This window comes from Cydia fagiglandana, chromosome 22, assembly GCF_963556715.1.
Source record: "Cydia fagiglandana chromosome 22, ilCydFagi1.1, whole genome shotgun sequence".
In the NCBI taxonomy this organism is placed as follows: Eukaryota; Metazoa; Arthropoda; class Insecta; order Lepidoptera; family Tortricidae; genus Cydia; species Cydia fagiglandana.
The window spans coordinates 4,128,275-4,146,868 of NC_085953.1; the positions used below are offsets into that span (position 1 = coordinate 4,128,275).

The 18,594-nt window shown below is 38.9% G+C and overlaps 1 protein-coding gene across 6 annotated transcripts; it reads left to right on the forward strand.

The window, feature by feature from the left end:
* Positions 1-871: 871 nt before the first annotated feature.
* On the forward strand, positions 872-18,394 carry LOC134675549 (uncharacterized). Of its 6 annotated transcripts, XM_063533819.1 has the most exons (15): positions 872-1,125; positions 1,647-1,822; positions 2,175-2,312; positions 3,138-3,353; positions 3,772-3,864; positions 6,155-6,367; positions 7,907-8,014; positions 9,681-9,809; positions 11,906-11,998; positions 13,434-13,488; positions 14,053-14,164; positions 14,552-14,637; positions 15,146-15,359; positions 16,161-17,571; positions 18,308-18,394. In XM_063533819.1, the coding sequence occupies exons 3-15, from the start codon at positions 2,264-2,266 to the stop codon at positions 18,376-18,378; spliced, it is 2,850 nt and encodes a 949-aa protein (XP_063389889.1). In that variant the 5' UTR covers positions 872-1,125; positions 1,647-1,822; positions 2,175-2,263; the 3' UTR covers positions 18,379-18,394. The 6 variants fall into 6 exon arrangements, with proteins under 6 accessions (XP_063389889.1, XP_063389887.1, XP_063389888.1 ...); XM_063533817.1 differs by having other exon boundaries at positions 1,647-2,312; XM_063533818.1 differs by having other exon boundaries at positions 872-1,060; positions 1,647-2,312.
* Positions 18,395-18,594: the final 200 nt, after the last annotated feature.

Genomic DNA, 18,594 nt, shown 5'->3' on the forward strand with positions numbered 1-18,594 from the left:
AAGGCAATTATAAGCTTTTTGTTTGCAATAAGATGTCCATTCAAAAATTTACGCTTAAAGTTGACACCTGTTCATTAAAAAACCGGGCAAGTGCGAGTCGGACTCGCGCACGAAGGGTTCCGTACCACAATGCAAAAAAAAAAACGGCCACCCATCCAAGTACAGAGGGCCTACCGCGAACCACGTTCGAAGTGTTGCCTCCCTGTCAACCTTACGGACAAATTTACAAGTGCGATAGAGAGGCAACACGTCGAACGTGGTTCGCGGTAAGCCCTCTGACCACTCCCGACGTGCTTAACTTTGGTCAAAAATCACGTTTGTTGTATGGGAGCCCCATTTAAATCTTTATTTTATTCTGTTTTTAGTATTTGTTGTTATAGCGGCAACAGAAATACATCATCTGTGAAAAAATAAAATTTCAACTGTCTAGCTATCACGGTTCGTGAGATACAGCCTGGTGACAGACGGACGGATGGACGGACGGACAGCGAAGTCTTAGTAATAGGGTCCCGTTTTTTTTTAAATGTAACAAGTCTTTTATTCAATAAACGTCAATACAACAATATCCCGTTTTACCCTCGGAGTAATTAACAACGGAGACGCCATTGCTAAAATTTTCGGTACAAAATAGTCTGCCGTTTTTTGCGGGGGAGGGGCACATCAAATGTATAGGTACGTCATGTCATATAAACGTCAGTCCATACATATGGTTGACCATTGGCCGCCTATTTTTGACAGAGGGGAATGCCTGTTAATGGCGGCTCCATTGTTAATTACTCCGAGCGTTTTACCCTTTGGGTACGGAACCCTAAAAAGCAACTCAACTACTCAACACTCAAAATCCCTCGATGACAGATGTCATAAGGTCGCATAGGATCTGTCATTGTCATATTCTGTGGTAATTGTATTGTTGTATTTGTTGTTTGTTTTTCAGGCTTGTTATCAACTTGTTATTTTATTATAGACGAGACAAACTTTTTATTCCACCGTTTTGGGGTGTAAAAAGTGTAAATACTGTAAATCTTGAAACCTTTGAAGTAATCGAAGTCGATTTTGTGCTGTGAGTGTAATTAATTTCTTATAATGCCCCAACTCATCTTTGTATGTTAGGATGGAGACCGAAAGGTAAATAAATAATGAATTATCTTTCTCGAATGTTATTTGTGGAGTTTTATATCAAAGAGAAAAGGTGTCATACCTGTATGTAGAATTGTAGATAAATATTAACCAATATAACATTCGTGTCTTCTAACCTAACTTAGTTGGTTTCAGCAGGCAATTGATACGAATCGAGACAATTCTAAAAACCTCAAACACAATTAGGTTGCATTGTTTTACCACAGAGTTCCTATGGCCAGTTGGCCACCTCCTGTCTCCATCATCAGATCTGCTTGATGGTACCATAATATTGCATTGTCACCCGACATAAATATGTATGCAAAATTGAAAATATTCAGCTTGATCAAAAGTTGGGAAGTGGGTCAACTTGCAAGATTCAATACATAATCAAGTCGTTGAATAATTTTACGGTTTAGATTATTCAACAGTTTAAGACTTGATTATCAAATTTAAACAGTTTTGAGAAAATAAAAAGTTTGTAAAAGTATAAATTCACTTAAAAAACAAAAATTGTTTTTCCGGTTTAGTGCCGCACTGCATGTCTTTCCAAATTCAAACAAGTCCCCATAGCGGTTTCATTTAAAGTTTGCGTCCATATGAGGCCCAGGTCTGCCAGGCCAGGCGAGAAAGGTCTGTGATCTTCATTTTACAGTTGGACATAGAAATCGTTTTAATGCAAACACATTGGCCACTCTTCTACAAGGTAAGCGATATTAAACAACTTTATTGCTTATTTTGACACCAATAGGGTTGTTGACACATGTTGAATTTTATGACTAAATCTAGTTAAATAGATAGAAAATGAGCAATTTATCACAAAACATTGGAAACTTAAAAAATATGTTGGTAAAAATACAAGACCTTAAAGCACTGACTTAATATAAAATATATAGACACACAAAGCTCCTGCTTTATGTGCAAAAACGTCAACAAATGTGGATCAGAATGACGTTTTCGCACCATTGTTGCCCTTGATCATTCCTCAATGCTTGAAACTCTTGAAAGTGCTCTGAAACAATTCTCTTGTGATTTTATACAACGTCTGTCAAGCACAGCCCTGGACTCCGATAAATCTGTGTTATGTGAATATACCCAGTGTGCTCAACGGACACTGATTTGCTGCTCGGATTGGTTATTTGTGACAATGGTTCGAAACAGTGCGATGTGTTGTGTACCTAATTGCGGTAAAACGCGTAAGTATTAAATTATTAATAAGTATTTTTCATTTTCAACTGTGGAGAAATAATACTTAACCCTGAAATATAAATATGGAACTATGTCCCTATTAAGGTCTACTTCATGTGCAATACATCTTGACCTTTTCGAATATAACTTTGGAAAAATTTTCATGATTTATTAGCACTGCATGGTATTTTAGTGACATGTAATCAATCCTAGATTATATGTATATCTTTAATAGAACACTATCAGTATTTATACAGTCTGGACATTTTTCCAAATAAGTTGTAGGGTCATTGTGCTAGTTTTCGTCCGGTGTCAGTTTCCGTCCACTTGACGAAATTTGAGTATAATACTTCATTGCTGCACAAATTTGGACTTATTGCACCCTTAATATCTAAACAATTTAACTATCCACATAAAAATTATATTTCGCAAGTAGCAAATTATAAATCAAATGTGTTATTTACCAATCCGTCAAGTGGATGGAAACTGACACCGGACGGAAAACTGACGCACTTACCCTATAAAGTAGAGGTATTTCCCTATTAAGAACCTTCAAAGGATTTTTTTCATCATGGTTAAAGAACACAAGATCAAGTCTAGGTTTTTATCATTTCTTACCTTAAATTAACGTATGTCTCATAGGTATTTTATTAACTTTAAATGATTCAATTTATTAATAACATATTAAAAATATTATACAAATACATATTTACAACTAGACCAAAAACTTTTTTTAACTTATTCAATGAACATCCAACGCTCATTTTGTTAGTGTACCTACTTAAATCTGTACTAGTGATATTGTAAAAAATATATATTTTTCTTTTTTTCAGGATTAGATAATGTAATTCTTCACAAATTTCCCTGTCCAATTAATGAGGCTGACCGGTTTCGGACATGGATTTACTCTGTTGGTGGAGATGTGTTATCTTTGGATAACCAATTTATTCATAAGTACCGAAAAGTGTGTCATATTCACTTTAAGGAAAAATATATTAATCGAAGCGGAAGACTCAGCGATATTGCAATTCCAACACTACATTTAAAAGGTAAGATACACAATTTAGCCAAATTGCACACTTGCATGATTTAATTGTTGACATTGTTGTGCCATAGGGTCCATATTACATTGGACATATCTTAGTGTGAAAAGTTGCAGTAAACTATCAATAGATGGCGCTGCATCCGAAAACCTTGACTGATAAGCATTTTTGCTACAGTTAGTGGCATTTTTCCTATGATACTAGATTGTCTGGATTTGTAACTTGACACCTTATAAAACGCGTCTCTGATTATTTTACCGGCTTATTTCTGGGCTATAACCGCGAAAATCGAAATTCGCAAATTGCGGGCATTTTTCTCTTTCACTCTAAATACGCCTTCATTGGAGTAAAAGAGAAAGACCCCCGCAATTTGCGATTTCGGTTTTTGCGGTAGCCCCTCTGATTATTTGTTCCTTTTCGTAAGTTTTCCTGACAATTTGCCTTGCGCTTGGCGGACGGTGCCCGAAGAAGATAATGACTGAGAAAGCGTGTTGCGTACCGGGTTGTTATTCATCCCGTAAGTATAACTCTTTGTTTTTAAGTCTAGCTAGATAGATAACACACTTCCATTGACATAGATATCTAGGGACTGGCTTTACGGGCAATAATAATGAGGCGTGACAGGGGCCAGGGCTATAACCGCAAAAATCGAAGTTCGCAAATTGCGGGGATTTTTCTCTGTCACTCTAATTACGCCTTCATTGGAGTAAAAGAGAAAGATCCCCGCAATTTGCGAATTTCGGTTTTCGCGGTAGCCGCTCAGTACGAGCCCCGATGCAAATTATTTCGTCTAGTTCCACGCAACAATTTTGTTTATTTTAATAAATTTTACACATGAACATTAAATGACCCAGTAATGGGAACCATAATAGCAATGTTTAATGTAGTTTATTTTGATCGTAAATTTGAATAAAATTGCATGAGACTTTATTTGCTGAAAAAAAGGACTTTTCAAAAACGTCGTCCAAATCATATTGTCCTCTCCTACAGCACTGCTGCATGCATGGGCTCGAAACAAAATTGTCAGTACATTGGCAGAGCCCTATTGCTTTCCCTGTACCTCGTTTTTTTTAGCATTAGAAAAAAAGGTAAACAATCTTGATGTGTCTTTTAATTGAAAAACACGTTTAAAAAATAAGTTACGGCAAATATGTAACAATTATGAATCTAATACGATCATTTATATTCTTATGCTTTCATAACTTCATAAGTAATAGTTTCTGGTTTTTAAAAAGCGTTTTTCAATTAAAAGACATGTCTAGATCACTTACCTTCTTGCAAGTTCTTTCTAATGCTAAAAAAAACGAACTATAGTAACAGCCCTTTTCACATATGTTGTAATCTTGGAGGATATAACCAACGGAGACGCCATGTCTAAAATTTTCGGTACAAAATAGTCTGCCGTTTTTTGCGGGAGGGGGGCACATCAAATGTATAGGTACGTCATGTCAGATAAACGTCAGTCCATACATATGGTTGACATGAGGTTGACCATCGGCCGCCTATTTTCGACAGAGGGGAACGCCTGTTAATGGCGGCTCCATTGTTAATTACTCCGAGGTTGTAATCCTACCCGTCAATAAAAAAATAAAAAATCATTATTTTTTTTCTTTCAGTACAAACGGCATTTCTTGTATTTGGATTTAGTTATTGCAGAGTATTGCCATATAAAATTAAATTACATTAGTATAAGCATTAAATATTAGTTATTTTTTAACAAAAACATTATTTTTGAACAAACGCGAGAACCGCAAAAAATGGTCTCACTAGACGAAAACGTGCATCGGGGCTCGTACAGTCGCCTCGGCCGCTCCGATATATCTGATGGCGACTGTACAGCGGTGTGACACCGGTACAACGCGGTCAACGCGATTGGTTGATGAGTTCGCATCACGCGCGCGATTGGTTGATGAGTTCGCGTCACGCGCGCGATTGGTTGATGAGTTCGCATTACGCGCGCTATTGGTCGCAACTAGTTGCGTTAGACTGCACGATTGGCTGGAATTCGTGAGCAACACCGCCGCTGAACTAGTACTATTTTTAGTGCCCGTAAGCCCGTCCTTAGATATTATACGTTAATGCACACTTCTAATTGTGATGTTATCTATGAAAAGGGACCTTATTGTCGATGGCGCTTACGCCATTATTAACGATGCTCCGATATAAATACGATGCCGCGCGACGCTGTGCGGCGTAAGCGCCATTGACAATAAGATCCCTTTTCATATACATATACCTAAAGTGTCATTCTACGGTACTTGCTAAGTAAACGAAAATCACTAGTAAATTGACATTCAGAGACAGATTTTGTTTGGGGTTTTTAGAATTGTTTCAATGAGTAATTGCCCGTGGAAAGAAAAGTACAAGCAGCTGTAAAAGCTTGTCCCAAAAATGTTTTTTTTTTGTATCAAAATAGAGTTCAACTGATCAGACTGGTTAACTGTAATATTGTTTAGATTTACTGTAAAAGGCCAGACTTATGTAATCATAATCATTTTCAGCGTGGAAAGAAAAGTACAAGCAGCTATAAAAGCTTGTCCCAAATATGTTTTTTTTTGTATTCAAATAGAGTTCAACTGGTCAGACTGGTCAACTGTAATGTTCTTTAGATTTACTGTAAAAGGCCAGACTTATCTAATCATAATCATTTTCAGCGTGGAAAGAAAAGTACAAGCAGCTATAACAGCTTGTCCCAAATATGTTTTATTTTGTATCAAAATAGAGATCAACTGGTCAGACTGGTTAACTGTAATGTTGTTTAGATTTACTGTCAAAGGCCAGACTTATCTAATCATAATCATTTTCAGGGTCTGACAATGGAGTAATATTACATGTATTCCCAAATCCTATAAAGACGGAAAAATATCTTCTTTGGGCACAAGCAGCTGGGCCCGAGGTTTTATCACTAGACCCCCACTTTGTATACAAACGTCGGAGGATCTGCCATATCCATTTCGAAACAAAATACTTGACTAATACTAGACGACTGACCCACAATGCTGTTCCTACTTTATATATAGGTATGTAAGTTTGTGAATAATGTACTTTTGTTAAATAAATTAGTATTTAACAGTTACTAAATTGTTTTACTTATGTAATAAAAAAAGGAAAAAACCCGCGTACGTAACCGGAGCTTCGTAACCAGATGATGCGATCGAAAATATATTCGGTGATCTTCGAAACTGGTTGCGATCAAAAACCACTTCTGATACGTAATCGTATCGTAATAAAAAGTTGCGATCGAACACTTTTTGTTTTTGTACGAAACTAGGGTCAGTGATACTGTACCTACTCAATTTAAAATATCTAACGTCCTAGGACCCACAGGTTATTTTGCAGTTTTGTGTTTGGAATCTTATTTCATTCCGTTATAGTTCAAAATTCGATTTGATATTGTCCTTTTAAAAGAAACTCGGGACTTATTAGAACTGTTTACTCTTAGCCGTCAATATCTAAAATTACACGCCATTTGTTGCAAGTAAAAATCTGATTATCTGTACTAAATATTATATTTAGATACTTAATGTAGTTTCAAAGATAATCACCATACCCTACCAGGGTCCCATGTGATCTTTTTCCATTGTTACATATTGTACCATCGCCCGCACTGTTGACTATAAGTACATCGGTGGATCTTATGTCTTTTGTCTGGTCCACCAATGTTGTATCATCATGGTTTGCAATAAGACGATATTACCTATAATCACTCAGATTATGAGCGTTTATTTTTTAACAAGCTTTTATTAGGTCGACCTGTATGTAACTAACTATGTAATGGAATCTAAGGTAACTAATTTAACCATCTTCCAACGATCATAGCGTCATGAAAATTGGCAGCTGTATGTAGTTCTGATGACAATACAATAATATGGTACTGTCGAACTGATCTGATGATGGAGACAGGAGGTGGCCATAGGAACGTCGACCTGTATGTAACTAACTATGTAATGGAATCTAAGGTAACTAATTTAACCATCTTCCAAGGACCGTAGCGTTATGAAAATTGGCAGCTGTATGTAGTTCTGATGACAATACAATAATATGGTACTTTCGAACTGATTTGATGATGGAGACAGGAGGTGGCCATAGGAACTCTGTGATGAAACAACGCAACCTAATTGTGTTAGGGGTTTTTAGAATTGTCTCGATGAGTATTAGTTGTCTGTCGTGAGAAAAGTACAGTCAGCGATAAAAGCTTGTACCAAAAATGAAATTTTTGACAAAAACTTATAAATTTTTTGCCTTTTTTATATATTGTGACCTTTGTTGCCACTTTTGTGTCTATGTCTACTCAGAATCTCGTCGAGCTCTTTCGATCCTAATGGGATAAAATAATGTCTCAGAGTTTTTTTCCTATTGTGTTACCATTTCCCCATATACTTTGTATGGCGGTAACAAAAAGGAAAGTTTGAAAAATTTATGGAAAATTTAGGACACTTGGTCTCCTATAAGGATAAAAAGGGCTCGCGATCCTGACTAGAAATAACACAAAAGTGGCAAAAAGGTCAGAATATATAAAAATGGCAAAAAAATAAAAGAAACTCATCTGTTGTCCGCAGATAACAGAAACAGTAAAAGTATTGAGTCTGCGCCAAATTCACAAGAAGCGGAAACCCGTTCCGAACATTGGCATAGCAATACAGATAACGCACCTCAACAGCCAATAGGTAAGTCGGTAAAGTACAGTCGGAATATAATTCCGTACAAGGCGGGGAAAAGTTGACAGCGCGAGTCACAAAATTGAAGAAATTTGAGCCTTACCACAGAATAGGTAAATAATAGTACTAGGTACAGAAGATTCACTCTCTAACAAAACGCGTCTGTTACGATTAGGACAGATATGACCGCTAGGTGGCGCAAGCGCCACGCGCGGCTAATGGCTAACCACCAAAATTGGTGTGGGACGGATATACTGGTAGCTACTTGTTGCGACGCGACGAAATAGCGGAGTGGAGTGAGCCCAGAGTGAGCCACGCCTGGCCTTACGTACTTCTATTTTTTTAAGTTCATATTTCTTCAATTTTATATCTCGAGTTATCAAATTCTTTCCGCCGTGTAGGTAAAGGATTATAGTAGCGGATGAAACAACGCGCTAAAAGGAACTGCCACCCTGGAACAGTACTTTCCTGCAAGCCTATTATGGATCGCATTATCCACATTTATCCACGTGATAAAACAACTGTCACTTTTTAACTCTGCGGGATAGAAAGAGACGGACACCGTTTTATCACGCTGTCAAGTAGACAAATACGACCATCATATCTGAACTGGTTAAGTACTTTCGTACTTAAGTGTGACAGGGAGACAACATGTCGAACGAGGTTCGCGGTAGGCCCTCAGTTTTCCAAATAGAGATCCGATATATAAAACTGCCTCACCCACTTTGTCAGTAGAAAAAGGCGGCAAATTAAAAAAAAATAGGCGCGTAGGGTTGACTTCACATCATAGACTAGGAATCCTCTAGACTGAGTTTAGAGCAATTATTTTATGCAACCGATGATGCCAAAAATGCAGGGGTGCGCGGAACGAGGTGAGCGAAGAGTGAAGTCACTTCCCGTGCCGTGATTGGTCCGTTCAAAGACACGGACGTCACACAAAGACACTTTCGACTCGAACATGGAGGAAAATTACCGTATGCGTGGCAGAGGGGGGAGCGCGACTATGCTCAGTCTGGAGGATGTTTTGTCTGTGCTTCACATGGAAAGTTTTAACTTCGCCTCTTTCTTCTGAAAAAGTGGGTGTAAAACATTTTGAATCGTTTACTGAAATGGTTAATCCAATTAATCATAATTCTCTTGCCCTTGTCCCATTGGGGTCGGCGCAGCATGTCTTTTTCTTCCACACCTCTCTGTCGCCCGTTATTTCATCATTCACTTGCGTTCCTTTCATATAATCTCTCACACAGTCCATCCACCTTTTCCTCGGTTTTCCTTTCCTCGTACTTCCAATTCATATCTTTTGGAAATGTTATCAATAGTTCTGCTTCCCATCCGTCCCCGCCAGCATGGATGGAACCGTATAGATCAGCGGTCGGCAACCTTTGAGCTGCCAAGGGCCACATAGTAGTTAACGAAGTTGACGCGGGCAGCACTTTGTTAATATTTATGACTTTATCAGACATTGTCGTTTGTCAATATTACATACAAAAGAGCCAGGGAGGCTCACGGGCCGCCTGTTGCCGACCGCTGGTATAGCCTCTATAGCCTCTAGCCTTACCAAGCAAAGTGAAATTTTATTTTGTCAACACAAAGTTCAAATTAGAATGGAACAGGAGACCTTTTTATAGGTCTCTGGGCGGCTAGAGGATAGATAATGAAACGTTTTCGTCAACAGATTTGCAGCCAACAGAGGAGCGCCACCAGTTAAAGCTTGATTTAGCCGCCGAGATCGGTGAACTGAACGACCTGATAGAGGCACACCCTTCTGACAATGAAGACCTGCCACCCTCGCCTATCCCACCAGGTATGCCGTGCGTGTCCAAAATCCAAGAAAAAACATTGACATTAGTGATGTACCGACTATTGATTTGGCCGACTAGCCGACTAATCGGCGCTCGAATGGCCGATTAGTCGGCCGACTAGTCGGCTAGTCGGCCAGATCATTAGTTTCGTATAAGTTTAGTCATTTAGTAATTTATTCAATATTGCATTGTGATGTACACAATTAAGTGTTACAAATTAAAAGGCCAGTTCATGTCATGACACCCTGTAAGGGCACACAATAGTAGGTACATACTGATTTACAGTTTTATATGATTTAAATAAGTCTATATGGTGATATAGTTCAGGTGAAGAACAATAGTTTTGCTCCTTTGGTTGCGCTATTCATCATATTAGCTAAAAGGTATTCTCTACAGGTTCAAAGACCTATTACAAGAATCTTCGTTCAATTTCTGTCTTTCTTTTATTTGCGATCCTGAGCAGACTGTCAGTACAGCTTATAGGAGGTGTTTCCAAAGCTCTATTTTCCGTACGTAGTCGCCAGTTAAGAACCTATCCCCTGTGGTCAGCATCATTACGAACAACGTGCCCTAACTAAGTCTCTAAGCTTTGCAATAACATGAACAGTTCCCCATTTCTCCACCGTTAAAAAAAACTGAATAATAATAAAATCATTTAACTATCGAACTTGGCCATGAAATTACACGAGAATCAGTTGAGATCGACCTGGGGGTCGATTTTTGAATTTCGATCGCTAGATTTCGTCACTCGAAAATCGGTGGAAAACGGCGAAATGCAATTTTTTGAAATACGAGCGATCGAAATTTGGAATCTAGTGGTATTGGCCACTCGATTTCAATTCTGTTAGTAGAATTTAAACCCCCCCCCTGTAGAGGAAAACACCAGCCCACCTGCATACGATAACGATCAAACGGTCAATTATATGAACAAAAGTTTTTGTATGCATCCTGAAGAGATATTTTAGTAAAATAGACATATATCATATGGTAAATATTGACTGTTGATTTCTTTTTTTCTGTTTTTCTCTCACTAATAAAGTGCCGACTAATCGGTCATTTTTGCCGACTAGTCGCCGACTAATCGCCGACTACAAATGTGGCCGGATAGTCGGCTTTCCCGACTAGTCGGCGACTAGTCGGTACATCCCTAATTGACATAGATATCTAGGGACTGGCTTTACGCGCAATAATAATGAGGCAAGACAGGGGCCAGTACAGCGGTGTGACACAGCTGCAACGCGATTGGTTGATGAGTTCGCATCACGCGCGCGATTGGTTGATGAGTTCGCATTACGCGCGCTATTGGTCGCAACTAGTTGCGTTAGACTGCACTATTGGCTGGAATTCGTGAGTAACACCGCTGAACTAGTACCATTTTTAGTGCCCGTAACGCGTAACGCCCGTCCTTAGATATTATACGTCAATGAGAAAAAAGCCTTGAGGACTCATTAGAGTCAGAACAAGCTAACGACTATTATTATTTACGAGTGCGGCTGTCGTGAATTAACACCCTCGTTTCCAATATTTTACTTACCTCCCCTCTATGCACTATGTACTTACTATATCAGGCATTTGGTCTGGTTATAGGTACGTAAGAAATACTTAATATATTAAGCAAAATCCCTTCGCTGGTTTTTGTAAAAAAAATTCTTACAGAAATGTAGACAACAAATTTTAACTACTTAGGTACCCAATATATAAGTTCCTTTTTCAGTTAGTAGGGTACATCGCCAATTATTAGCCAGTTTTCAATTACTGGCCACCTATACTAAAATGAATTCTGTGTATAGGTGAATAGAACTCATTTTTGTAAGAGGCGGCCAGTTATTGAACGAGTGGGTTGTGGATAAATTTCAGTTACTGGCCATTTTCCTTATACTGAAAATGAGTTTTATTTATCTGTAAATAGAATTCATTTTTGGAATAGGTGGCCAGTAATTGAAAACTGGCTAATAATTGGATTTTCGTACCTTATATACTAAAATGAACTTTGTTCACCTATAAATAGAAATCAAATTAAGTGGCCAGTAATTGGGGGGTGGCTAGTAATTGGCGATGTACCCTATATTGTTTTTAAACAAATCGTATTATTTTTCAGAGATATCCGAGAACATTCCTGAGACTAATGACAGTAATGAAACAGAAGGAGAGAAAATTTTCTCATGGCAAAAAGCTGAGTTGATCGAGACAGGTATAGTAATTACACTAAGATTAATCTCCTTGCGATTGCTAGTATAACTTGCTATACCCTGAATGTTGATTTTGGACCCACAATAGCCTCTAGCCGCCCAGAGACCTATAAAAAGGTCTCCTGTTCCATTCTAATTTGAACTTTGTTTTAACAAAATAAAATTTAGTTTTGCTTGGCAAGGTTTGAGGTATGGGCGGCTAGAGGCTATACCAGCGGTCGGCAACAGGCGGCCCGTGAGCCTCCTAGAGTCCTAGCCTAGAAAATAGTAACAAAGGGTAAAACGGGACCCTATTACTAAGACTTCGCTGTCCGTCCGTCCGTCCGTCCGTCCGTCCGTCCGTCCGTCCGTCTGTCACCAGGCTGTATCTCACGAACCGTGATAGCTAGACAGTTGAAATTTTCACAGATTATGTATTTCTGTTGCCGCTATAACAACAAATACAAAACAGAATAAAATAAAGATTTAAAAGGGGGCTCCCATACAACAAACGTGATTTTTGACCAAAGTTAAGCAACGTCGGGAGTGGTCAGTACTTGGATGGGTGACCGTTTTTTTTTTTGCTTTTTTTTTGTTTTTTTTTTTTGCATTGTGGTACGGAACCCTTCTTGCGCGAGTCCGACTCGCACTTGCCCGGTTTCTTATTAATTCTTGATGTATTGTCTGTTGGTGATCCTAAAAAAAAAAATTCAAGGTTTGACGCGGACATACATACTCGTACAGTCCTGCAATAATATGTTACACAACGAAGGCCGCAAAAATATCTGACACGATCTTATTTGTACAGCCATAAGAGCGTGTCACATATTTTTGCGGCGTTCGAAGAGAAACATATTATTGCAGGTGACTGTACATTGCATGTTAAATTGTTAAAGCTTGTAAAAAAAAGTGATTGAAGTACCTACAGTCGTTTTTCTCAAAATTGTTTGATACATACAGAGTGGTCCAAACCTTGACGTCAAAATTTTTTTTTAGATTCCTCACGTCGTCGTGAGCGAAATCGCGAAAAAAAAATTTGACTGTTTCATTTGTTGCTGGTCCGTTTTCTATGGGAGGGTAAATTTTTTTTGGCGATTTCGGGGTTGATCCCATAGTAAAAGTTGCTCAGTATAATCCCAAAACCTCACTGGTAACCCTGTCACCCTGTGTGGGAAACCCGGAATTTCATAACAAAAGTAAAAGAAAATCATAACTCGAAAACTACGAAAAATCGGCTAACATACATGGGGTATATTCTGATAGCCCACGACGTGAGGAATCTAAAGGGGCCCACTGATTAACAGTCCGCCGGACGGTATCGGCCTGTCAGTTAGAACAAAATTGACATTTGACAGTTCCGAACAACTGACAGGCCGATACCGTCCGGCGGACTGTTAATCAGTGGGCCCCTTAAATCGAATTTTTGGACGTCAAGGTTTGGATATGTTTTTTTTGTAGTAGTTCCGGACCAAGTCGAGTATCTATGTCAGGATTGTGCAGTTGTTATTGAAGGGTGAGTGTAATCCTAAGTTCGCTTTTTTAGCATTAGAACGAAGGTAAGCGATCTTGACATGTCTTTTTATTAAAAATCACCATTGAAAAATAAGTCATGGCAGCAAATATGTTAAAATTATAAATCATATACGATCTTTTACATTCATAAGTAATATAAACTATTTTTTTTAAACATTTATCAATATTTTTTAATAAAAAGTCACGTCAAGATTCTTTACCTTCTTTGTAATGCTGAAAAAAACGAACTATAGGTACCTAATGTTCAGAGTCCGGTTTCACCCGGCAACCTAATCTCAAGATTCATTGATTTGCACTGAAAAGACGTATCTGATCTTAACTTCCAGCACAGAAGTTTGAAGATCTCTAGTCTTTTGCGGGTGTTATGTACAATAAATGGTGTATTCCCATGTGTCCGGAACAGATGGGAATAGGTGCATTATTTATCATTCCTATCTGTCCCCGGTCGCCGCCTCATGTATAACGGGGACAAATGGGAATACACCCAATTAATGTTAAAATTTAATTTTTTATATACCTATATTTTTCTTTTTGCCGTATACAGGTTCTTGTTCTGGTGCGTGCAATGCGCGTGCGGCCCACTGTGCGTTGCGTGCGCAGGCTGCGCGCCGCATAGCACACACTACGTGCTGCGCGCGCCAGAGGGCGCCACTCTTGTGAGTATCATTGCCAGAGGCACAGAATAAATAATAGTACTAGGTACAGAAGATTCACTCTCTAACAAAACGCGTCTGTTACGATTAGGATTGATATGACCGCTAGGTGGCGCAAGCGTCACGCGCGGCCTATGGCTAGCCACCAAAATTGGTGTGGGACGGATGTACCTACTTGTTGCGCCGCGACGAAATCGCGGAGTGAGCCACGCCTGGTAATAGAAAAAAAACGAGTAATTCATAATTTTTAATTCTAGTTCGTTCATTTCATTATCATCATCTCAGCCATAAGACGTCCACTGCTGACACCGGTGGTCTTGGACGTAGTTTAAGGATATCCCTAGTTCGTTGCTTACTACCAAATGTAACTATTAATGCTTCGTTTTATAGAGACAAACGCGGGCAGTGCTAGCAGCTATACGACATCAGCTGCTGAAAGAAAATCTACTAACATTGTATGAAATCGATGAAAAGGAGTAAGTATATACCTTTTTGTCTTGATATATTTTCATTTAACCTCCTGAGACGAAATGTACATTATAATATGTATATAACCTTTCATGAACCAAGTAAAGTAGCATTTATTTGTTTCATTGCTTTTTAAAACAAACGAAATTCGTTCTAGTTTACTTATAAAATAAGGTTTAAAATAAAAATTTGAAAACTACAAACACTGGTGTTCAAAGTGCATGGACACGTTTCAACCGTAATACTAAGGCATTACGGTCGACATCTATAGTTCGTTTTTTTCAGCATTATAAAGAACTCTACAGAAGCAAGCATGCAGTTTTTATCAGGCTCTTTAATTGTTAATAATTATTGAATTATCTAATGTAGCATGGGCAATACATATAATTTACTCCAAATTATTACTGCTAAAAGTGCCGGATTTGGAACCACAAACTTACATCTGCGAAGTTCTTTCTAATGCTAAAAAAAACGGACTATATCCATGCACTTTTGAACGCCACTGTACATTTGCAGTGTGAAAGTGGAAGTGAAACCGGAGCCAGAGGAGCGTCCCTTGCCCCCGAGCCTGCTGCAGGATCCGCTTGACTTAGAGCCCCGACTAGACGCTGAACCCCACTACCCGGCCTCTGGGCAACAGTCCGGGGAGTTTAGGAGAGAATCATCTCCCGAAGTCATAGAACTTAAATCCGAGACCGTGGAGCTCCAACCCGAAGATATAGTCATTGAGGTACGTTTACCAATGGCAACACACGTTCTTCAAAATCTCAACATCATCTTTTCAAAACATTACATCTTATAATTAACATGCATTACGAGTAAATAAGAAAAATACAATTTAAATTACTATAGAATTCAATTCGTTAGTTCGGTGTATCCCCATTTGTCCCCACCTCGTGTAGGGTGGACGTCACGTGCGCCCGGACTAATGGGAATACACCAAAGAAACTAATTTACCCATAGTCTAATAAAACATGGTCTTCTCTTCCCAGAGTGACAAAAGCCTACGTCACAATAACATGGCCGCTTTATATAGCGCTATCGCATATTATCATATAGCGCTGTCGCATGATGACGTAGGTTTATGTCAGTCAGGTGACCTAGAAAAGACGGGAAGAGAGTACCAGGCGGAGTATATTATTATACCATGAATTTACCTATATTTTTGCCTAACAATAGGGTATTTTCCTACTAGTCAAATCAGTTACTTTTATAGAACTGTCAAAATGATTTGCTAATATGGAATTTATATGAAACACATCGTGACGTCACGGTCAACTCACCTACTTTTTATATTTCTATCCGATTTATTAAATAGAACTTGTGTTTAAAAATAACTCCCATCTGTGTTTTTCTAATAATTATCTGCTGCTTTATTTCATGCATGGTGTAAAATAATTTATTTTAAATACAGTATAATTACCCTATTGTCACGCAACATAGGCGCCAGTAGTCGGCGCGTTGTTGCTGAAAACCAATCGAACTACAATATAATACAGATATTAATTTGAGTTCTTTGTTTAATTTGCAGTGTGTAAACGAGGAAACAGTCGATCGCCATCCTTTCAAGCGTCCTAGGCTTATGAACCACCGAACAGGCAAATTAAACACCACAAAAGGCGTCCAACAACGTTCCCTACTAAAGACCCCACCTATAATTTTGAAAGGGTCACAAACCCTTACAGATTTAACACCTGGATATATCACAGAATTAAAACCTCGTATAAAGATACCTAGCGATAGCCCAGGATCACAATCTGGTATAAAGATTCTATCTAGCGATCGCACTGGATCACAATCTGATAGAGAGATCCTATATAGCAATGGTACAATAACTTTGTCTGCTATAAAGAACCTACCTAGTGATGGTTCAAGAACTCAATCTGGTATAGAGAGCCTACCTAGCGATGGTTCAAAAACTCAATCTGGTATAAAGAGCCTATCTAGCGATGATTCAAGAACTCAATCTGGTATAAAGAGCCTACCTAGCGATGGTTCAAGAACCCAATCTGGTATAAAGAGCCTACCTAGCGATGGTTCAAGAACCCAATCTGGTACAAAGAGCCTACCTAGCGATGGTTCAAGAACCCAATCTGGTATAAAGAGCCTACCTAGCGACGGTTCAAGAACTCAATCTGGTATAAAGAGCCTACCTAGCGATGGCTCAAGAACTCAATTGGGTATAAAGAGCCTACCTAGCGATGGTTCAAGAATCGAATCTGGTATAAAGAGCCTACCTAGCGATGGTTCAAGAACTCATTCTGGTATAAAGATAATTCCTAGCGATTGTACAGTGTCACAACCTCTTAAAAAAGTCACGCCTAGCGATACTATAAGATTACATCTCCCTAGTCATCTTGGAGGGTCAATAATACTCCAAAAAATCCAACCTAGTGAACTCATATCAGAAATGACCTTAAATCTCAAAAAGGTCCAGAGCGTGCCCAAAGGCGCATCCGTCTTAAAGCTCCCACAAAATCCCAAAGGGCTGAAACTCCAATTATTACAAAACGAACCCCCTAACCCCAAGGTCAAGGTCTCTAACCCCCTAAAGGATCCTCAATCCGAATCTGTGATAAATTTAGAGGATGTGGTAAGTGAGGAAATAGAGATTTTAGACGAAGAACTTTTGGCCGAAAGCGAATATGAACAAGACCGATTAGAGATAGAAAATCTGGAAGATGAAGAAGATAGTGAAATAGACAAATCTAGATTTGATAAAGATAAGATCGATCAAGAAGTTATAGACTATTTAGAAAGTGAAATGGATGATAGTGATTTAGATAAAGATTATAGGATAGATGAGGAACGGATAGATGAAGATTCAATAGATGAGACAGATGTAGAAGATATTACTGGAGGTGTTGGCAGGAGAACGAGGAACACCACAAAAAGTCTGAGAGCTCATAGTGAAGTTATGCGTCATACGCTGACTTCAGAAGGTGAGTGGCTGGTTTTATTGAACCCCCTTTTAGGGTTCCGTTCCGTACCTAAAACTCCGCTGTCCGTCCGTCTGTCACCAGGCTGTATCTCATGAACCGTGATAGCTAGGCAGTTGAAATTTTCACAGATGATGTATTTCTGTTGCCGCTATAACAACAAATACTAAAAAAGTACGGAACCCTCGGTGGGCGAGCCCGACTCTCACTTGTCCGTTTTTTTTTAATATTTATAATTTTTAACACGATCACTGTCCCAATCTGTATTGTTAACCTTTTGAACGTCACAGACGGCAATTGACGTCAACGCAAAATCGTGACAACGACGCCTAAGACGGCATTTGACGTCGATCGTTTTTTGATGAAAATCTACTGTAAAACACCCCACTTTTAGGTTGACATTATTTATTCACAAAACTAAATTTTACCTCCGTGGCGTCAGTGGCACGGCAAATGGATGCGCCGTATAGCGTTCAAAAGGTTAAGCTTACGGCTTTGTAATAGAGGCTTGCCGTGACCCATATACGGGGCACGGACAGTGAACGTGTTAAAATATACTATTTAAGAAAACTAAACACGTAAATATTGTCAATGTGACATGGCAGTAGTTGGTAGAACTATACCATGGCCGGCGCCATAATAGTTTGCCCCTTTCTCTAGTATTGATCTATGAGAATAGGTACTATAGGTAGGACCTTGGGCCTTAGGAGGATATAACGAAAACTATTGTTTGTTCCAGCCGCGGTGCAACTGCAGCCTCTTACCTCATTAGATATAAGAAAGTGGTCGGCCGAGAAAAGACTTAAATAAACTCTAGGAATTATAACTGTTGTTTTTCTTCTTCAGTATTCCTGAGGGCTGATTTAGACGACGCGCGAACTCGCATGCGATTTTAGTTACATTGTGGACTATTGAGGTTACAATTCAGCCGACCGATCAAATAACGCAATGTAATGAAACTTGCATGCGAGTTCGGGTTATTCCCACTAGTTACCACCAAGTTGTTACCAGTGGCAACTATTGGGA